Source organism: Chlorocebus sabaeus, chromosome 3 (assembly GCF_047675955.1).
Source record: "Chlorocebus sabaeus isolate Y175 chromosome 3, mChlSab1.0.hap1, whole genome shotgun sequence".
In the NCBI taxonomy this organism is placed as follows: Eukaryota; Metazoa; Chordata; class Mammalia; order Primates; family Cercopithecidae; genus Chlorocebus; species Chlorocebus sabaeus.
The window spans coordinates 4,309,757-4,333,182 of NC_132906.1; the positions used below are offsets into that span (position 1 = coordinate 4,309,757).

Sequence of the window (23,426 nt, forward strand, 5' to 3'; positions counted from 1 at the left end):
GTGTTGAGTTTGCACATTCTGCCCGTGTCTGTGTGGGTTTTTTCAGGTACTCTGGTTTCCTTGCACATCCTAAAGATGCGCACGTTAGGTTAATTGATGTGTCTACATTGTTCCAGTCTGAGTGGCGGGTGGGGGGGTGGAGGGGAGGAGGGAGAGAGAGAGAGTGTGTGTGTGTGTGTTTACCCTGCGACGGAATGGTGTTCTGACCAGAATTGGTTCCTACCTTGTGCCCTGAACTGCCTGAATAGGCTTTAGCCACCCTCGACTCTAGAATAAGCGAGTTGGAGAATGAATAAATACATATATATTTTCATAAAATTCATAAAGTATTTGATAACTATACAAATGCATGACAATAAATGATGCAGTACAAAAGTGCTCTGTGAATCCACCTTATTTATGATTGTTTTTGAACTGTGGCACCAGGAGGTACTCCTCACAATTCTCACTTTGCAAGCTGTAATTCTTTGAGTTAACCCATTACCACTATGACTGCCATCACTCACTGATTCTCCAAAAATTGAATAAATATCTTACTTGTTCATCTTTCTTAAATGTACATGTAGCTCACACTTGTTTCAGTATTTAATATTAGAAGTGTTTGGGGTCTTTATAAGTTTGATGATATTTTTGTGACCAGAAATACATGTGGAAACTTAACTCTTGTTTATATTAATAAGCCTGTGTGGTAAGATTGGTTTTGTTATGCCATTTTGCTTAAAGTCACAGTTTCTAAGAATGTATCAATGACATTAAGTGGGGATTTACTACATTTTAAAACTAAGAATGTTGGTACAGTAGTGTAGCAAAATAAGAGAAGGGTCACTGACAAACTGAAGACCAAACGTTTTGGTAGGACTTAAAATGCTGCCTATAATGTGCTTTTCAACTGTTCCTGTTGTTATTAGCGTATACAGAGGAGATTACACAGCATCTCTCTGTATATAATCAGTGATCGGAGTTTACCAGATTCATTTCCAAAATATGTAGTTTAAATGGGCTCTAAGACTACCTGAGTTCTCCTGCTACTTCTTCTAAGTAGCCATGTGAGTTGGGCTAGATTAGTTTTTCTTCCTCAGTTTCCTCACTTATATGATGGAAACACTACCTTCATAGGGCTGTTGTGGGGAGTAAGTGAATTCAGACAAAACAGAACATTTCTGAACTCATAGTAAGCATTCACCTGTGGGCCTTTTTTTGTTTGTTTGATCTTCTTTTTTCCTGGTTATTAATTTGTAATCCAGCTGGTCCCTGCAAAGGTCTTCCTCTACTGCTGAGTCCTTAATTCATCTTCCCTCTTCTCTGAACACCACTGGGTGCCAATTAATTTTGGCATTTCACAGGCTGCCTTTCATTGTTTTACTCTCACTCTCCTTTACAAAGAGAAGATAATTGTTTCTTCTCTCATTACGAACTTCAGTATGTGTTTGTCAGTAAGTGTACATGTGTACATGCACAAGGACAGATGGTATTGCTTGTAAGTACAGTGTAATTGTGGTAATTTGCTTGTCTCTCTTCCTTTCTTAAGCTTCTTGATGGCAAGACAGTCTCATTCATCTTTGTTCTTATTGCTCATGAAGCAGGTCCTCATTAAGTGACTGCTAACTTAGTATTTGGATGTTTATCTCCCCATTTAGCTTGTTTCTGTTTAACAGAAACTATCATAATATGCTGTATTATATCCTTCTCATAGCACTTGAACACAGTGGTATATCATCAGTAAATAAATGAATTAAGACTTTCGTGGTAGAACTAACGTGTCTGTAAATTTACTAAATGTCTTTCTTGATAAATGTTGATGATGATTTGTTTCCCTCATTTAGGTGCAAGAATATTTGTCAACAGTATTAAAAATGGAATGTGGTGTCGAGGAACTATCACAGAATTAATTCCAATAGAGGGTAAAAATACCAGAAAACCTTGTAGCCCAACCAGATTATTTGTCCATGAAGTGGCACTAATACAAATATTCATGGTAGATTTTGGAAATTCTGAAGTCCTGATTGTCACAGGGTATGATATTTTATAATACGTATTCTTGGCCTGCCTAGAAACATTTTGGAGGAAGGTGGAGTCAAAGAATAAAGCAAATTAGAGGTAGAGAGGAGTAATTTGTCATTCTTAACTTTCAAGACACACGTTTTATTATTTTGCTCCACAGATGTCTTGATAGGTAAAATTTTATCATTTACCAGTATTACTAGATGGAGAGCTTAGAAAAGGAATTCCAAACTTAAGTACTCTTCTTATGTCACTTCTAAGCGGGGAATAATACACAAACTAATTCTTTTAAATAAAATGTTACAGTTAGCTACAGATGATTGAGTTAAATTTTTAATCAGACTTCTGTAATTTCATTAATGTTTTTTAAAGTGTCATGCTGTCTAACTCACTGTCAGTATTTTAAATGGTTTTCTCTGTCTTCTAGGAAAATAATACAAACTGCTATGTTTCTGTAGTAAGGACCAGTATTAACCATAGCATGATCGCTTAGTGGTTATAGCTTTATAAATAAATAGATTTATATAGGGGGAAGTGTCATTATCTCCTGTAAGCTCAGATTGAATGAATATATGAAAGTACAAATGTAGCTGAGATTTCGTTCTGTGGAGGAAAACAGTGTCTCTGCTTATAGATGCTAAACTAAATCTATATAGTAAGAAAGTATGAATTTGGAATGTAACTTTCTAAAAAGTGTAACTTAAGAAGAATTATACTTAGAAATGCATACCTTCTGTGGAGGAAAACAAATTTAAGTTTGAAACTTTACTTTCAATGAATATTACTTGAATTTCTCCTAGAGTTGTTGATACCCATGTGAGACCGGAACACTCTGCTAAACAACATGTTGCACTAAATGATTTATGTCTGATTCTAAGGAAATCTGAACCATATATTGAAGGGCTGCTAAAAGACATCCAGCCGTTAGCACAACCATGCTCATTGAAAGACATTGTTCCACAGAATTCAGTAAGTGAGACTTTATTTTTTCCTTCAGAGGCTATTACAATTGTAGCTATGTGTTGCCAATTAGATTGCTAAGTATAGCCTCAGGGAACCACTAATCTTGGTAAATACATAGTGCATATTAAACTATTATTTCTAATAGAAAAGGAAATGAACTTCAGTTTCCACAATTGAAAATATTTTTAATGGGAAACTGAGTTGAATAAGCATATATTAACATAATGATTGGTTAAGAATCCAAGCAAACCAGTAATTTTGGAGTCAACTGTCCAGAGAAATAAGTTTATGGTGTGGTGTGTGTTTCTCTACAGTATTTTCTTATTTCCATTGCCCTTTATTACTCTATTTAATGGCCATATTGCATTCTGCGTTTTGTATTATTTATGAAAATCTGTTCTCCAGCAAGATTGTAAACTCTTAAGAGACAGAAATTGTAACAATACATGTTAAGCGGTTCTATTCTTACAAGGTCTGTGAGAGCAGGAGTCTGTCTTTGCTCATCGTTGTATTCCCAGCATTTAGCAGATCACCTGCCACATAGAAGGCATTCAACACATATTTGAAATAACAAGTTAATAAAAAAAGGAAACACAGAAGTAATAGCACTGGTGTTTTCTTTAAAATGGTGTTTTGTTTTTAATTTTCTCTTTTTTAACTTCTTGCATTTTTTACACTGAGTGGATTTTACATTTATAATCATAAAAAGTTCAGAAAGCTATTCTCTTTTTTTTGTTTTTAAGGAATTTCTGGTTTTGATCATGAATTTACTTTCGATATGGTACTTAAATGTTCAAAGATCAACATAAAAACTTTTTTGACTTGGTGTGGTGGCCCAAGGCTGTAATTCCAGCACTTTAGGAGGCTGAAGTGGGAGGATTGCTTGGTTTCAGGAGTCTGAGACCAGCCTGGGCAACATGGCGAGACCTTGTCTACCAAAAATACAAAAATTAGCCAGGCATGGTGATACACCATTGAGGCTGATGTGGAAGGATCGCTTGAGCTTGGGAAGCAGAGGTTGCATGAGCTGAGATTATGCCACTGCGTACCGGTCTGGGTGACAGAGTAAGACCCTGTCTCAAAAGAAAAATTTTTTGCCCAGTGAGTGGATTTTTTTTTTTAAATCACTTAAGTAACATAAATCTTATGCATTACTAGTAATGGAAACTAGATTAACTGATGATGATTGTAAATTTTTAAATATTTTTTAGCCATACCTATATTTTCAAAATTACCTTTTGAATTTTCATCTAAGTGGAAAATTGAATACTTATTTCTTTCATTTTGAGATCTTGCTTTATAACCTTCATATTACTATTCAAAAGTAAAACTAAATTCTAAAGTAAAACCTCGAGAATATATTATAAAGTGAAGGTATATGCACATTGTACATTCATAAAGACTGCCCCTAAGTTTGTGGCCCTGGCTGTTTCTTTTTTTCTTTCTTTTCTTTTTTTCTTTTTTTGACATGGGGTCTTGTTCTGTCACCCAGACTGGAGTGCAGTGGCACGATCTGGGCTCACTGCAACCTCTGCCTCTCGGGTTCAAGCAATCCCCTGCCTCAGCCTCCCGAATAGCTGGGATTAAAGGCACCCGCCACCACGCCCGGCTAATTTTTGTATTTTTTGTAGAGACAGGGTTTCACCATCTTGGCCAGGCTAGTCTTGAACTCCTGCCCACCTCAGCCTTGCAAAGTACTGGGATTACAGGCATGAGCCACCACACCCGGCCTTCCCTGGCTGTTTCTTAATGTCTGTGGTTGGTTCAGTTTGCTTGCAGTTGCGTCTGTGGTTGGTACAAACCTAAATCCAGAACATTGTAACCTTAGAGATACTTATCATTACTAATTACTATGGAATTTTACTTTTTTGCCCAGAATGAAGGCTGGGAAGAAGAAGCTAAAGTGGAATTTTTGAAAATGGTTAATAACAAGGCTGTTTCAATGAAAGTTTTTAGAGAAGAAGATGGTGTGCTTATTGTAGATCTGCAAAAACCACCACCAAATAAAATAAGCAGTGATATGCCTGTGTCTCTTAGAGATGCACTAGTTTTTATGGAACTAGCAAAGTAAGTAACTTACTAAAACTTAAATATTCTTTGAGATTATAGCTATAAATAAGTAGCAGACTTTGCCTTTAAAAACCATGTCTCTAAAGTAAACCTTAACCTACCTGAAGGAGTTAAAAATACTGCTTTTAGACTTTTCTAGTACAGTTGTTGTCTGTGAAAACTGGATTCAGATCATTGGATTTAAGAAAACAGGCTGGACAGGGCGGCTCCTAACTGTAATTCTAGCACCGTGGGAGGCCAAGGAGGGAGGATTCCTTGGGGTCATGAGTTTGAGACCAGCCTGGGCAACATAGCTAGACCTCATCTCTACAAAGACATACAGAAAGAAATTAACCAGGCCTGGGGGCCTGCACCTGTAGTCCAGCTTCTCAGGTCAGGAGTGAGGTGGGAGGTTTGCTTGAGCCCAGGAGTTTGAGCTGCGCTCTTGTCACTGTACTCCAGGTTGGGTGACAGAGTGAGACCCTGTCTGTAAAGAAAAAAGAAAATTAGAGAAATTAAGGTAGCTCAAAATATAAAGTATGTGTAAATAACATCTTTTGAACTCTTGATAACTTTATAAGCAGCTGTATGAGGGTTTCAAGAATTATAGCTTAACTTTTCCTAAATTTTCCTAAATTTTCTAGCCTTTGGAATGAGTTCATGATCACTACCCTATATTTAATGTATGAATCTAGAACAGATGTTTAAAGTTTATTTGTCCGTCATTTCTTTTTGTTTGTTTGAGACAGAGTCACCCAGGCTGGAGTATAGTAGCACAGCCTCAGCTCACTGAAACCTCTGCCTCCCAGGTTCAGGTGATTCTCATGCCTCAGCCTTCCAAGTAACTGGAATTATGGGCACACACCACCACTCCTGGCTAATTTTTGTGTTTTTAGCAGAGACAGGGTTTCACTGTGGTGGCCAGGCTGGTCTTGAACTCCTGCCCACCTTGGCCTTCCAAAGTGCTGGGATTACAGGCGTGAGCCACAGTGCCCTGCCTGTCCGTCATTTCTGAGGACTTAAGTAACCACAGAGGTAGCCAAAGATTCTAGTTTTCACCCGGGATGATTGGGAATGGAACCCAAGCAGGTTCCATTCTAGAAAAATAAAAGTCGTCTTGGAGCTGGAGGGGGCCTCAGAGACCCTTCAGCTGACATCACCAGTTGCTACCACAGACCACAGATACCAATGTAACACAAAGAACAGAAGCAGCTTTGAATCTAAGTAAGATGTGAAAGCCCAGCTCTAAAGTTTTGAGACTTGATACCTTTTTAACCTGGTTTGATAATTGAAGACAATACCGAGAAATATTAGAAGAAAGAAATTAGAAGATGAATGCTTTTGGTAAATAAGTCAGTACATGTGCAACTCCTTCCTTTAGATCAAGTCACTGAGAGAAGAGAGATTAAGAAAATGGCTTGGCCAGGTATGGTGGCTTACACCTGTATCCCAGCACTTCGGGAGGCCAAGACAGTAAGATTGCCTGAGCCCAGGAGTTCAGGGTCAACCTGGGCAATGTAGGGAGACCCTGTCCCTACAGAAATGAGCCAGGTGTGGTGGCATGCCCCTGTGCTTCCAGCTACTTGGGAGGCTGAGGTGGGAGGATTGCTTGAGCCCAGAAGGGTAGAGGCTGCAGTGAGCCGTGATCACACCACTGCACTCCAGGCTGGGTGACAAGGTGAGACCCTGCTTACGCTTTTCATTATGCTTTTAATTAGGTTTAAGTCACAATCACTAAGAAGTCATTTTGAAAAAAATACTACTTTACACTATCATCCACCTATTTTGCCTAAAGAAATGACAGATGTTTCAGTAACGGTTTGTCATATAAATAGTCCTGGAGATTTCTATCTTCAGTTGGTAAGTATATAATGTGTTTTTAAATGAAGTTTTTAAATTTTAATTAGACATGTATAACAAGAATGAGTGTCTACTGTCAATTTTAGTTAGAGTAAACATACTACTGTTAATCTTCTGTACATTTAAATTTCTTAGTTGTTGCAACTTCAAGTTCACATGATTATCATAAATTGAAAGAACAGTGAAGAATAATTAATGTATAAATGTTTCTTGCTGCCTTCTGAAATCTGGAGACTAGGAAAGCGTATAGAGTTAGCAAATAGAAATATAATGATAAAGTTTTTCTAACCTGTACATCTGAAAATTTGCTGATTATTATTAGGTGTTTACTGAATTTGAACACAAAATAGACACAGATTAAAGGCATTTTGTATTGAACTTTGGATGTGTGACTGATACATTTAGATAGTAACAATAATAGTTCATCCTTATTGATTTCTGGGTGCTTTATATGATTTCACTCATCATAAGGCCCTTAAGACTTTAAGTGAATTAACTAATTAATCTTTGGACAATCCTGTGAGAAAGACACTGTTGTCTCCATGTGAATGTAGAGACCCTAACCACAGAGATGAAGCATCTTGCAACTGTGTGAAGGCTACACAGCTCTGAAAGGGTAGAGCCAGGATTGACCTAGGCTGTGCAGCCTCAGAACCTGTCATCTCAAGCATGTCAGCACCGCATCACACTGTAGTGGCTCCTCAGATGAGTTGTGGGATCGGCTTATCTAAGTTAGGGTTTGCATTTATTTCTTTTGTTGATTTTTTTACAGTGTCTTTTATGGTAAAATATACCTAATATAATTTTATAGTTTTTAATAATTGTTCAGTATACAATTCCAGTGCCATTAAGGACATGAAGTGTTGTGCATCCATTTCCAGAGCTTTTTATTTATCTCAAACAAAAGCCCTGTACCTATGAAACAATCACATACCATTTGTTCTCCCCTAGTCCCTGATGAACTTCTGTTCTACTTTCTGTCTCTCTGAAATTGCCTATTCTAGGTACCTCCTAAGTGAAATCATATACAGTGTTTCCTTTTGGATCTGGCTTCTTTCACTTCAACTTAATGTTTTCAAGGTTCCTATTATGTAGGATGTATCAGAATTTCATTCATTTATATGGCTGCATAATAGTCCATGTATGGATATACTACATTTTGTTTATCCATTGATCTGTTGATGGCCATTTGGATTGTTTCCACCTTTTGGCCTATGTGAATAATGCTGCTATGGACACTGGCATAAAAGTATCCATTTGGGTCTCTGCTTTTAGTTCCTCTGTTATGTATAATATCTAGGAATGTTTGCTGGATTATATGGTAATTTTATGTTTAACTTTTTGGGGAACTGCCAAACTATTTTCCATAGCAGCTGCAGTTTTACATTCTTACCAGCAATCCACAAGGTTCCAATTTCTCCACACCCTCATGAACACTTGTTTTTTTTCTTTTTTTATTATTGTTATACTTTAAGGTCTGGGATACATGTGCAGAATATGCAGGTTTGTTACATAGGTATATATGTGCCATGGTGGTTTGCTACACCCATCCCCGTCATCTACATTAGGTATTTCTTCTAATGCTATCCCTCCCCTTGTCTCTACCCCACAACAGGCCCCGGTGTGTGATGTTCCCCTCCCTGTGTCCATGTGTTCTCATTGTTTAACTCCCACTTATGACTGAACATGTGGTGTTTGGTTTTCTGTTCCTGTGTTAGTTTGCTGAGAATGTCCCTGCAAAGGACGTGACTTACCCTTTAAAGTCTGCATGGTATTCCATGGTGTATATGTGCCATATTTTCTTTATCCAGTCTATCATTGATGGACGTTTGGGTTGGTTCCAAGTCTTTGCTATTGTGAATAGTGCTGCAGTAAACATACATGTGTATGTGTCTTTTTTATTTTTATTTTTATTTTTTAGACGGAGTCTCGTTCTGTCACCCAGGCTGGAGTGCAGTGGCTGGATCTCGGCTCACTGCAAGCTCTGCCTCCCGGGTTCACGCCATTCTCCTGCCTCAGCCTCCCGAGTAGCTGGGACTACAGGCGCCTGCCACCTCGCCCGGCTAGTTTTTTTGTATTTTTTTTAGTAGAGACGGGGTTTCTCCGTGTTAGCTAGGATGGTCTCGATCTCCTGACCTTGTAATCCACCCGTCTCGGCCTCCCAAAGTGCTGGGATTACAGGCTTGAGCCACCGGGCCCGGCCGTATGTGTTTTTATAGTAGAATGATTTCTAATCCTTTGGGTATATACCCAGTATTGGGATTGCTGGGTCAAATGGATTTCTGGTTCTAGATCCTTGAGGAATCGCCACACTGGTTGAACTGATTTACACTCTCACCAACGGTATAAAAGTGTTCCTGTTTCTCCACATCCTCTCCAGCATCTGTTGTTTCCTGGCTTTTTAATGATCACCATTCTAACTGGTGTGAGATGGTATTTCATCGTGCTTTTGATTTGCATTTCTCTAGTGACCAGTGATGATGAGCTTTTTTTCGTATGTTTGTTGGTCGCATCAGTGTCTTCTTTTGAATAATAGCATTCTTAATAAGTGTGAAGTGGTATCACTTTGTGATTTTGATCTGCATTTCCCTAATGGCCGGCAATACTGAACATCTTTACATGTCCTTATTTATTGACCATTTGTGTATCTTTGAAGAAATAGCCATTCTAGTCATTTATCCATTTATTTTTTTAAATTTTTAAAACTTGTTGTTTTTTTATTTTTTAAACACAGGGCTTCACTCTGTCGCCCAGGCTAGAATGCAGTGACATGATCGTAAGCTCACTGCAGCCTCAATCTCCTAGGCTCAAGGGATCCTCTAGCCTCAGCCTCCCATATTGCTAGTACTACAGGCACATACCACCACACCTGGCTAATTATTATTTTGTAGACACAGGGTCTCGCTAGGTAACCCAGGCTGGCCTTGAACTCCTGGGCCTGAGTGATCCTCCCACTTTGGCCTCCCAAAGTGCTGGGATTACAAGCATGATTCACCATGCCCAACTCTTTGTCCATTTTTTAAATTGGGTTGTTTATTTTGTTGCTGGATTGTAGGAGTTTTATATATTCTAGATACTAAATTCTTATGAGATATATGACTTACAAATGCAGCTGATCCTTGAACAAGTGGTGGTGGTGGATACCAACACCTGTGCAGTCAAAAATCTGCGTGTAACTAATTTTTTTTTTCCTTTCTTGAGACAAGGTCCAGCACTGTTGCTTAGGATGGAGTGCAGTGGCAAGATCGTAGCTAACTACAGCCTGTAACTCCTGGACTGAAGTGGTCTCCTGTCTCAGCCTCCCAAGTAGCTAGAACTACAGGCATGCACGACACCTCGAATTTTTTTTTTTTTTTTTTTTTAGAGACAGGGTCTTGCTATGTTGTCCAGGTTGGTTTTGAACTCCTGGTCTCAAACAGTCCTCCTGCCTCAGCCTCCCAAAGTGCTGAGATTACAGGCATGAGCCTCAACACTCAGTCTGCTTATAACTTTTGATTTCCACAAAACTTTACTAATAGCCTACTGTTGATTAGAAGCCTTAATAATATATAAACAGCTAACATATATTTTGTATATGTATTTGATACTGTATTCTTAAAGTAAGCTAGAGAAAAGTTATTAAAAATCATAAAGAGAAAATATATTTACTATTCATTAACTGAATGTGGATCATTATACAAGTCTTCACGCCCATCATCTTCGTGTTGAATAGACTGAGGAAGAGCAGGAGTTGCTCTTGCTGTCTCAGGGCTGGCAGAGGTGGACAAAATTCGCACATAATTGGAACTGTACAGTTCACACCTGTGTTCCAAGACTGGCCGTATTTTCTCCCATTTTGTGGGTTGTCTTTTCACTTTCTTGATAGTGTCCTTTGTTCCACAAGTTTTTAATTTTATGAAGACTAATTATTATTTCTTTTGTTGCTTGTGCTTTTGGTGTCATATCCAAGATGTCATTACCAAATCTGACATCATGTTTCTTCCCTGTACTTACTTCTAAGAGTTTTATAGGTTTAGATCTTTGATTCATTTTGAGTTAATTTTTGTACAAAGTATAAGGTAAGGGCCCAGCTTCATTATTTTGAATTGGATATCCAGTTTTCCCAGCACTATTCGTTGGAAAGACTGTCCTTTCGCCATTGAATGGTCTTGGCACCCTTGTTAAAAGTGAAAGTTTATTTCTGAGCTTTCTATTTTATTCCATGTGTCTGTGTGTCTGTCCTTATGTCAGTACTGTTTTGATTACTGTAGTTGTGTTGTAACTTTTGAAATCACAACGTGTGAGTCTTCCACCTTTGTTCTTTTTCAAGATTGTTTTGGTTACTCACTGTCTCTTAAGATTCCATGTGACTTTTAGGATGGATTTTTCTATTTCTCCAAGAAATACAGTATGATATTGAGTATGATATTATCATTTGCTAATGTATTGAAACACAACTGATTTTTACATGTGAATTTTGTGTCCAGCAGCTTTGCTGAATTAATTTGTTCTAACAAGTGAGAGAGAGGATGTGTGTGTATGTAATTTGGGGTCATTTTCTCATGTATAAGATCGTGTCATCTATGAACAGAGAAATGTCATTGGGATTTTAATAGGGATTACATTGAATTGTAAATCATTTTGGATAGCATTGACATCTTAATTTTAACTCTTCTTATCCATGAACACTGGATTTTTTTCATTTATTTAGATTTTATTTAATATCTTTCAACAGTTTTGTGTGGCTTTCAGCGTATCAATTTTTGGCCTCTTTGGTCAATTCTTCTTTTAGATGCTGTTGTAAGTGGAATTGCTTTTTAAATTTCCTCTTCAATTTGCTCATTTGCTAATGTATTAAAACGACTGATTTTTACATGTGAATTTTGTGTCTGGCAACTGCGGAATTAATTTGGTAGCCCTAACGGGGTGTGTGTGTGTGTGTGTGTGTGTGTGTGTGTGTGTGTAATTTGGGGGAGGTTTCTTACATAGAAGATCATGTCATCCATGAACAGATATTTATACTTTTTCCTTTCAGGATGCCTTTTGTCTTTTTCTTACCTAATGCCTCTGGCTAAGATTTCCGATATCATGTTGAATACAAGATGAAAAAGCAGGCTTCCTCGTTTTATTCCTGTCTTAGGGGAAAAGCATTTGTCTTTGACCATGGAGTTTGATATTATCTGTGGGTTTTTCCCAAATGACCTTTACTATGTGAAGTAAGTTTCCTTCTGTCTCTTGTTTATTGAGTGTTTTTATCATTAAAGGGTGTTCAATTTTTCAGATTCTTTTTTGCAACGATTGAGATGATCATGTTTCGGTCTTTCCTCCTTCATTCTGTCAATGTGGTATATTACGTTGATTTTGGATTTTGTTTTATTTTCTTGTTTGTTTGTTTTGAGACAGGATCTCCCTCAGTTGCCCAGGCTGGAATGCTGTGGTATGATCTCAGCTCACGGCAACCTTTGCCTCCTGGACTCAAGCCGTCCTCCCGCCTCAGCCCTCTGAGTTGCTGAGACCAAAGTTAATTGGTTGCTGAGACACCAGGCTAATTTTTAAAATTTTTTTGTTTTGTAGATTTGAGATCTCACTATGTTACACAGGCTGGTCTCAAACTCCTGAGCTGAAGTGATCCTTTCACATCAGCCTCCTAAAGTGCTGGGAGTATAGGCATGGGCCACTGTGCCTGCTGCGTTGATTTTCATATGTCATTATCCTTGTGTTTTAGAAATAAATCCCACTAGATAAAGATGTATAATCTTTTTATCACAAATTTGTTTAACATCATTGTTGCCTTGGCATCCATTTTTAGGCCTAACATAAGTTGTTTGAAACCGAGTCATACCACTCACCTTTGGCTTACTTAAAACTTTCCCTCCCCATGTGGCTGTTTGCAGTGTGGGTCACTTGTTCTACATCTCACTGACCCAGCATACCCCACAGCTGCTTACCACAATAAAACCAGAGTCAACACCAGAGTCATGCAAATAATTTCCCCCCTTTACGCATATTTTCTTTAAATTAGCCAATTCACAACCCCTGCTGGAAAGCCTTAAGAGATAATGCCTGTGGACCTTAAGAAAGGCAGAATTCCATAGATTCACTCTTACCTGTGATTAGCAAAATGCTTCTTTTATTTCATGTGTTTTGTTTTGCTGTCTCTGTGTCTCACCTGACTGACATACACGTACCTAACTTTCCTCCCACTGTCTTAGAGAGTGGCTATCTTGGTAGGAATAAACCAGACACAGGTCAGACAAGAACCACGAGAGCATCTGCTAGTATAAACAGGTTTCCTGTGAGACGTACACTTGGTCACAGGTCAGGCAACAAGGCATTGGCCCATTCACCAAGGTAAAGAAGTATCCTCTTTTGATTTACTGTAAACATCAGTGACCACCTCCTCTAGAACCTTGTCAGGGCAGGGCTAGAGTTCATGGCCACTCTCCAGAGAGAGACCCGAAGACCAAGTTAGAAGAAAACAAAATCTCTTAATATACTGAATTTGGTTTATTAGTATTTTGTTGAGGATATTTGCATCTGCATTGACAAGGGATATTGATCTGTAATTTTCTTATAGTGTCTTAATATGGCTTTGTTATCAGGGTAATGCAGCCTCTTAGAGTTAGTATTCCTCCATCTTTTAGTTTTTTGGAAGAATTTGAGATGGAATGGTGTTAATTCTTCCGTAAATGTTTGGTAGAATTCAGCAGTGAAACTTATCTGGTCCAGGGCTTTTCATGTGTAGGAGGTTTTTGAATCCTGTTTGAACCTCTTTACTAATTATAAGTCTACTCGGATTTTCTAATTCATGAGTCAGTCTTGGAAGGTTGTGTGTTTCTAGGAGTTTGTCCATTTCATGTAGGTTATCCAGTTTGTTGGCATACAATTGTTTACAATAATCTCTAATAATTTTTTACTTCTTGGCTGGACGTGGTGGCTCACACCTGTAATACCAGTACTTTTGAAGGCCAAGCTGGGTGGATCACTTGAGGTCAGTAGTTTGAGACCAGCCTGGTCAACATGTCGAAACCCCGTCTCTTCTAAAAATACGAAAATTAGTCAGGTGTGGTAGTAGGCACCTGTAGTCCCAGCTACTTGGGAGGCCGAGGCAGGAGAATCGCTTGAACCCGGGAGGTGGAAGTTGCAGTGAGATGAGATTGTGCCACTGCACTCCAGCCTGGGTGACAGCAAGACTTCATCTCAAAAAAAACAATAATTTTTTTTTCTTAAAATTGATAGTACTGTCTCCACTTTTATTTCTCATTTTATTAACTTGAGACTTCTCTTTTCTAGTTATTTAGCTACAGATTTGTCAGTTTTGCTGATCTTTTAAAATAATCGACTTTTGGCTTTATTGATGTTGTTTCTTTATCCTGTCTTATTTATTTTTGCTCTAATCTTTATTATTTCTTCCGCTACCTTTGGGTAATTTTCTCTTTTTCCATTGTCTTATGGTATATAGTTAGGTTGTTAATTTGTAGTATTTTAAAATTGTGTGTGTAGCTTTAAGTTTCCCTGTTAGCACTGTTTTATTGCATCTCATGAGTTTGATATGTTGTGTTTTCATTTTCATTTGTCTTGAAGCATTTCTTCTTTGACCTGTTGGTAGTTTGTGGTGTTTAATTTCTACATGTTTGAATTTTGCAGTTTTTTGTTTTTGATTTCCAGTTTCCTTTCATTGTCATAGAGAAAAATATATTTTATGATTTCAGTTTTTTGAAATTTATTAAGACTTTTTTGTGGCCTAACATATGGTCTATTCTGAGAATGTTCTAAGTGGCCTTGTATGGAAAAAAAAAAAAAAAAAAGGTATATTTTACTGTTGGCTAGAGTGTTTTGTGTATGTCTGTTAGGATCTGTTAGTTTACAGTGTTGTTCAAGTCTTCTGTTTCCTTATTGATACTCTGTCTGGATGTTTTATCCAGTGTTGAAAGTGGAATATTAAAGTCTTCTATTATTACTATTGGACTATTTTTTCCTTCAGTTCTGTCAATGTTTGCTTCATGTATTTGGGTCTTCGATGTGTACTGCATAATTGCTTATAATTGTTATATCTTACTGGTGAATTGGCCTTTTTATCTATTTATAATGTCCTTTCTCTCTTGTAAGAATTTTTTATTTAAAGTCTGTTTTGCCTGATACCAGTAAAGCCATCTCAGATCTCTCTTGATTACTATTTGCATGGAGTATTTTCTTCCATCCTTTGACTTTCAACCTGTGTATGGCATAAGGTATAAAGTGTGTCTCTCGTGAACAGCATATAGTTGGATCATGTTTTTTTTTTTTTTTAATTCATTCTGCCAATCTTTGTCTTTTAATTGGAGAGTTTATTCAATTTACATTTAAAGTAATTATTGATGAGGAAAGACTTCTGCCATTTGCTGTTTTCTGTATCTTATCACTCTTTTATTTCTTCTTTCCCCCATTAGAGCCCTCTTTTGTGTTTAGTTGCTTTTTTCTTTTTAGTATGATGTATTTTTTAAAATCTCGTTTGTAATTGTGTTTAAAAAAACTTAAAATTTATTATCGTAACCATTTTTTAGTGTAACTTCAGTAGTGTTAACCATATTCATATTACCATGCAATAGATTTCTAGAGCATTTCCATCTTGCAAACCAAAGCTATACTCATTGAACAACAACATATTTCTTCCTGCTTCCAACCTCTGGCCAGCACAATATTACTTCTGCGTTTTTATGAATTTTACTGTGTTAGATACCTTGTATAAGTGGACTCAGGCAGCATTTGTTTTTCTGTGACTGGCTTATTTTACTTATAATAATGTCCTAAAGATTCATCCATGTTATAAGCATTGATAGAATTTCCTGTTTTAAGGCTGCATAATACTTTTTTTATGTATATACTGCATTTTAAAAATCCCTTCATTTGTCAGTGAACATTTGGATTGTCTGCTGTAATGAACATGGATATTGCAAATGTTATAGTATTAGGTTTTGCTTCCCTTCTTGTTTCCTTTTTGTGTTTATCTTGTAGACTATTTTTTATCATTAACATGGAGATTACATATAGCATCCTAAAGTTGTAACAATCCAATGTGAGTTAATACGAACATAATTTTAACTTCACAAAAAACTGTACTTCTCTGCAGCTCTGTTTTTCCAGTATTTTTGATGTCACAAATTAATCTCTATACTCTGTGTGCTCAATAACATAGATTTGTAATTTATGCATTTGTCTTTTAAATCCTGTAGAAAATAAAAAAGTAGAATTATAAACCAAAATTGCAATAATCTGACTTTCCCATTTACCCATGTATTTACCTTAACCAGAGATCTTAATATCCTCATGTGACTTTGAGGTACTGTCTAGTGTCCTCTCATTGCAACCTGAAGGACTTCCATTACCGTTTCTTACAGGGCAGGTCTACTGGTAATAGGGTCCCTCAACCCTTGTTTATCTGGGACTGTCTTAATTTTTCTCATATTTTTGAAGGCTAGTTTTGCCAAATGTATAATTTTCAGTTGACAGGTTGTTTTTTTCTTTAGTACATCATATATCTCTCTCTCTCCCCATTTCCTTCTGGCTTCCAAGATTTCTTTTTTGTCTTTTTTTTTTTTTTTTTTTTTTTTTGAGACAGAGTCTTACTATCTTGCCCAGACTGGAGGCACTGGCACGATCTCTGCTCACTGTAGTCTCTGCCTCCTGGGTTCAATCGATTCTCCTGCCCCAGCCTCCCTAGTAGCTGGGATTACAGGTGCGCACCACCATGCCTGGCTAATTTTTATATTTTTAGTATAGACAGGGTTTCACCATGTTAGCCAGGCTGGTCTAGAACTCCTGACCTCAGATGATCTGCCTGCCTTGGCTTCCCAAAGTGCTGAGATTATAGGCATAAGCCACTGCACCTGGCCTTTTTTTTTTTTTTTTTTTTTTTGGAGATGGAGTTTTGCTCTGTCACCCAGGCTAGAGTACAGTGGTGTGATCTTGGCTCACTGCAACCTCTGCCTCCCAGGTTCAAGCAGTTCTCATGTGTAAGCCTCCTGAGTAGCTGGGACTACAGGTGCCCACCACCATGCCCAGTTAATTTTTGTATTTTCAGTAGGGCTAGGGTTTGGCTATGTTGGCCAAGCTGATCTCAAGCTCCTGACTCAAGTGATCACCCACCTCGGCCTCCCAAAGTGCTGGGATTACAATCATGAGCCCCCGCTCCCGGCCTGGCCTCCAAGATTTCTAATATGAGAGATTGACTTATCATCTTCTTGAGTCTCTTTGTATAAGACATGTTGCATCTCTTTTGCTGCATTCCAGATTTTCTTTTTGGCTTTGCCTTTTTAGAGTTTGATTATGTGTCTTGGTGTATGACTCTTTGGGTTTATCCTATTTGGAGTCTAATAGTGCCTTAGTTCCCTGGAGCTGCTATAACAAATTACTATTAATTGGGTAGCTTAAACAACAGAATTTATTGTCAACAGTTTTGGAGTCTAGAAGTATGAGATCAGTTTGTCAGAAGAGTTGATTTCTTCTGAGGGGTGTGAGGGAAAATCCATTTCTTCTCTGTGCTTTAGATTTTGATGGTTTGCTGGCAATCTTTTGTGCACCTTGGCCTTTGCTGTATCACCCTGATCTCTCCCTTCATCTTCACATGGAGTTCTTCTTGTATATTTGTCTCTGTACCCGAATTTTGCCATTTTTATAAAGATATTAATCATATTGAATTGGGGCCCATCTTAATGGCCTCATTTTAACATGATTATAAGGACCCTATATCCAAATAAGGTCATATTTGAGACGCTGGAGCTTATAGCTCTCCGGCATATCTTTGAGGGAAGATACAAATCAACTCCTAACATTAGACTTCTTGGGTTTGTAGATTCATGTCTTTCTTTAAATTGGGGACATTTAATGCCATTTTAAAAAATAATTTTTTGCCTGTTTGTCTCTCTCTTCCTTCTGTGACTTCCATAATGTCTGTGTTGGTTCACTTGAGTCCCTTAGGCTTTGTTCACTTCTCTCCATTCTTTTTCTTTCTGCTTCTCAGACTCGATATGTAAATTTTCCTGTCTTCAAGTTCACTGATTATTTTTCTTCTTTCCACTCAATGCTGCTTTTGAACCCCTCTATTGAATTTTTTCTCCTTAGTTATTATACTTTTGAGCTCCAGAATTTCCTTTTTATAATTTGTATCACTTGTTGATATTCTCATTTTATTCATATATAATTTCCCCAAATTTCTTTAGTTCTTTGTTTTCCCTTAGCCCTTTTAACATATTTAAGACAGTTGAGTATTTTTGATTCGCCTTTTTTTTTTTTTTTCCTGGTTGCACATGTCTGCATCTTCTTTATTAAAATATATTTCAGAAAATATTGAAGCAGCTTCCTTGTCATCTCGTGCCAAGAAAGTTAAGGACAGGGATACACATAAGGAGTTTAGGAGTGAGGTTTAATATGCAGAAGAAAAAGAAAGGAGAACAGCTCTGTCTCTAGTGAGAGAGAGAGGGGCTTCTGAAAGGGAAAGACTGGCTGTCAGTGGATGTGCCGGATTTTATAGGCAGGTTTAAGGAGGTCATGTCTGATTACACAGGGCCCACAGATTGGTTCAGTCAGGTTTGATGTTTACGTAGCATGCCAGAAAGACTGGCCACCCTACCCTAATCTTATAATGCAAATGGACTTACCACTCGACTGGCACCATCTTGTGTCCTCCTTACTGTACGTGTGGCTGACAAGGAGAGAAGGGAGGATGGAGCCACCATTTTGAACAGGTTTGGCACAACTGCTGGTATCTGTGTCTGCAGCTCAATTTTACAGGCTGCTGTTGCTCAGAAAATGATTTGGGGGCTGCTTTTCACTAAACAGGAAAACCTTGCCGAGGACTCCTTCCTGTATTCTCACTATGTGCCTAAGCAATTTCTTTTTGTTGTTGTTGTTGTTGTTTTTGTTTTTTTTTTTTTTTGAGATGGAGTCTTGCTGTGTCACCCTGGCTGGGTGCAGTGGCACGATCTTGGCTCACTGCAACCTTCACCTCCCAGGTTCAAGCAATTCTCCTGCCTCAGCCTCCCGAGTAGCTGGGATTACATGCGTGCACCACCACACCTGACTAATGTTGTGTTTTTAGTAGAGATAGGGTTTCACCATGTTGGCCAGGCTGGTCTCAAACTTCTGACCTCAGGTGATCCACCCGCCTTGGCCTCCCAAAGTGCTGGGATTTTAGGCGTCAGCCACTGCACCTAGCCTCAGTAATGTCTTTCTAACTCCTATATCAATATGAAATGAAACCTAAAGGATCATGAATGTAAAATGAAGTGACAGAGGTCCCTGATGCAGTGACACAGAAACTTCTGATATCAGTCAGTACCTGCAAGCCCTATTCAGTCCCCTTTCAGGATTACTGCTTGCTTCTGGTTTTCAGTGAGGTCAGGAATTCTTGATACTTTGTGTCATATCTTTACAGTTAGTTTCATGCTTTCATATGTTTTCATGTTAATGTCCTTTCATTTCAACTTTAAGAACTTATAGAATTTCTTGTAAGGCAGGTATAGTGGTGATGAACTCCCATAGCTCTTGTTTGGGATTAAAAGAGTTGTGTTTTTTTTAAAAAAGAAACAAATAAAAAACAAAAAAATGGAGTCTGGCTCTGTCGCCCACTCTGCAGTGCAGTGGCATGATCTCAGCTCACTGCAACCTCCACCTCCCAGGTTCAAGCAGTTCTCCTGCCTCAGCCTCCCAAGTAGCTGGGATTATAGGCACCTGCCACCACGCCAGGGTAATTTTTGTATTTTTACTAAAGACGGAGTCTTACCATGTTGCTGGTCTTGAACTCCTGACCTCGTGATCTGCCCACCTCGGCCTCCCAAAGTGCTGGGATTACAGGTGTGAGCCACCACGCCTGGCCAAGAGAGTTGTTTTAAAAGCTGTAGTAGTTAATTTGTTTTGGTACTTTTCCAAACTGTTTCAAAGACCGTTGTTCCTTGTCATGTGTGATCACTGAAGTCCATTGTTTCTTTGGCTTGTGTTCAGCTAATGATTGACAGAGTTTCTTGAATGTCAGGAGCTGAAACAAACAAGAGACAGAGAAGGAGGAAGGTGCCTCTTTCCTAGACTTTGCAGACTAGCTCTTTGGTGGGCGCTTCTTCGCCATTTAGATAGGCTGAGCCTAGGAGTCAGCCTGAGGTCAAAGTTAAAGTCTTTTCATTTCTTTTCTGGGCATGCATCTTGTCAGGGCAGACATGTGGCTTTGTAAGCTCTACCGTATATATGACTGCTTTTGAATGTTCTAATTTTGTCAAGATTTTCACCCCAGATTCTCCTCCTGGCCTTAGATGGTCTATTGTATGTTTCTACTCATAAACTCCCCTTCCAAGCAGCCGCACTTACACTCCCCTTTGCCAGTTTTACAAGTGGTCCCTACAGTTCTTCCTGCCTGTGTTCCAAGTTATGTGAAACAAAAACTAACTGTTTGCATCAGTCATGCAGGTATCTCCCAGACTTAGGATACATATACCCAGTAATTTGCATATAAGTTCTGGTCTGTTCCTTCTGGTTCAAGGGAGGGAACTGAGAACTAGATTGCCACTGCTTAAGACCAGGACCATTGTCATTCTGGGAAGAGGGTAGGGTGAGGGCGAGTAAAAATACCACAAAACTTTCCTGCCGTTTAGAAAATTGCTTTTACTTCATTAGGCTTTTTGGTTACTATAAACTTTGGATTGCTTTCTAGAGATCTGATCTAATAAAGTTGGTTAAGACACTTTCTCATTTTTTCAATGTTTCTGTATTGGAACAAGAACTTAAAGCTTCCTAATCTGCTATTTTGTTGGCGTCATTCCTCTGCTTAATTTTTAAGTGTTCACTCTGGCGTACCTGTTACTGGAAGAATTTGCATAATAGCTACTTAGAAATGAAAGTTAAAAGAAAAGTAGTTTTAAAGTAATTTAAATGAAATAAGAAAAGATAGGGATTCAGAAAATTTTCACAAAAAAAAAAAAAAAAGAAAAACAGAAAATTTTCACTTTCATCATTATACTCACAAGAAAAAATTCATTTTTTTCCATTGAAATGGATTTCAGAATATTTTTAACATTAATAATTGGTATTCGGGCCGGGCGCGGTGGCTCAAGCCTGTAATCCCAGCACTTTGGGAGGCCGAGACGGGTGGATCACGAGGTCAGGAGATCGAGACCATCCTGGCTAACACGATGAAACCCCGTCTCTACTAAAAAATACAAAAAACTAGCCGGGCGATGTGGCGGACGCCTGTAGTCCCAGCTACTCGGGAGGCTGAGGCGGGAGAATGGCATGAACCCGGGAGGCGGAGCTTGCAGTGAGCTGAGATCCGGCCACTGCACTCCAGCCTGGGCGACAGAGCGAGACTCCGTCTCAAAAAAAAAAAAAAAAAAGAAAAAAAAAAAAAAAAATTGGTATTCGAAGAAATAAACTTATAATCCTTGATTTTTTTGGTAGTATAGGAAACTTTAGAAACTATTTTTTCATTATACCAGATAGCACCATTTAATAAGAGAAAAGTCTGAATTACTAAAGAATGCAATCATTCCACAAACCCTACTGAATTATTATTGATTTAAGGAAGAATTATCAATTCACATTAAGATGGATGGTTGATAAGAAACTGGATATTCATATAATGCCAAAGTAGCTCCACATAAATTCTTAAGACTTGGTTATTACAAGGGCATAAACAGAACTACACATCGAGAGGGGTCAAGATCATCACTGCAATCAATAAATGAATCTTAGCATATTAGTAGTCATTAAGTATTAGGCCTTGATGTGTTGCAACCTGAGTGAGAAAAAGCCACCTATGACACAGTCTAGCCAAAAAGATTTGCCTTGGATCCATCAAACCCTTAGTAGTAACTTTCAGCCTTTTGAAAATTCAGCAGATAGACCTCACTCCATGGAGGAATAAGCTAAATAGCAGCATGAGGATATAACCACATAAATCCGTAAGGTATGGGGCATTCTGCAGAAAAATTAGCTGACTGTCTTCAACAAGACATGTTCATTAAAAGTAGAGGACTGTACTAGATTATAAAAGAGTTATGGAGATAACAGTCAGAAGCAGTATATAATCTTAGTTTGTAATGGGTTTGGATCAGTTAAGGAAAACTAAATGTGACCTAGAAATACTAGTTACTGAAACAGAAAAAGTGAGAAATGATAGAAAAATGTAAGTGATTGTGTATGTGGTAAAGTCTAGTTTGGGTAAAAACAAGTATACAGGGAGTGTGTGTGTGTATGTATAGAAAAATGTCTTGAAGAATATATACTCTTAAGTTATCTGGCAGAATGTGACTTTATTTTTATGTCTGTACTAATTTTCTATACTGGTTCTGCAATAAAATTTTGTAAAATAAATTACATAACACAATTGATAGATTTACATTCAATTCAAGTTTTAAAGTTTTATAATTTCAATGGCAGTGCTTGTAATTCATTCAACACTTAACATTTTAAGTTTCTGTGAAATGACAGTGCTTTATCCCTTTATTTGCTAGATAGAGGGCCTGGATTTTTTATTTCTATTAAAGACAATCGAGGAATTCTATAAAAATGAAGCTGGAGAAAATCTGGAAATCCTCTGTCCAGTTCAAGATCAAGTCTGTGTAGCTAAATTCGAAGATGGAATTTGGTACCGAGCAAAAGTTATCGGTAGGAGAATGCATGCTGTTTCTACAGGGAAATGTTATACTTTAATATCATTTGAGTTGGCACCAATTCAGTCTTGGAAGTAATATTATTTGATCTTACCATTTGCTCTGTCATCTCTCTTTAGAAAGCTAGTGATAATGTTGAAAGGTGAATTTATCTCCTGAGATTTTGTTTGACTTGACTAGAACTTAACCATTGGGAATCTTGCTGGAAAAGTAGTATAGATAGAACAAAGCAACAGAAATTAATTATTCAAAAACCGGTGAACTCTAGCTTCATGTTGACTGTTTGTCTGTCCCATGCTATTTTGATTGTCAAGGTACAAATTAAAGGTAAGTTCTTTGTGTCCTTTCTGCTTCCCTTCAATTTTAATATATTCTTCTTTCCTGGGAATTATTGACCGAACTACTAGTTTTCTTGGTGTATTTTTTCTACTTTTTATACATCCTCCTTAAGTAATTGATTCAACTTATGAAATAATGGGAAGAATAAAAAGTGGGATTGAAGACAGAAGATTTATGGAAATGGAGGTATTAGCAACAAAAATAGTAAAGTTAATTATTCCCCCACATTGACTAAGACAGAACATTACAGACTAAGCTTTTGTGGGTTATTAAATTAGATATACCATAGGCAGTTTAACCCATTGTGTTGTTTATTTTACATGCTTTCTAGTTTGTAGATGTCTTTTTATTATTGAAAGGGTGAAAGGCTGGGTGTGGTGGCTCATACCTGTAAATCCCAGTACTTTGGGAGGCTGAGGTGGGCGGATCACTTGAGGCCAAGCGTTCGAGACTAGTATGGCCAACATGGCAAAACCCCGTCTGTACTAAAAATAAAAAGTTAGCCAGGCGTGGTGGTGTGTGCTTGTAAGCCCAGCCACTCAGGAGACTGAGACACAAGAATCATTTGGTCCTGGGAGGCGGAGGTTGCAGTGAGCCAGG

The 23,426-nt window shown here is 38.0% G+C and overlaps 1 protein-coding gene across 1 annotated transcript in view; it reads left to right on the top strand.

The window, feature by feature from the left end:
* Positions 1 to 23,426, top strand: part of RNF17 (ring finger protein 17) — a 109,079-nt gene that overhangs the window by 36,633 nt on the left and 49,020 nt on the right. The window contains exons 12-16 of the mRNA XM_037986902.2: positions 1,824 to 2,013; positions 2,802 to 2,970; positions 4,841 to 5,031; positions 6,732 to 6,873; positions 22,329 to 22,482. Coding sequence (XP_037842830.2) covers positions 1,824 to 2,013; positions 2,802 to 2,970; positions 4,841 to 5,031; positions 6,732 to 6,873; positions 22,329 to 22,482 — 846 coding nt within the window. The remainder of the gene's footprint in view (positions 1 to 1,823; positions 2,014 to 2,801; positions 2,971 to 4,840; positions 5,032 to 6,731; positions 6,874 to 22,328; positions 22,483 to 23,426) is intronic.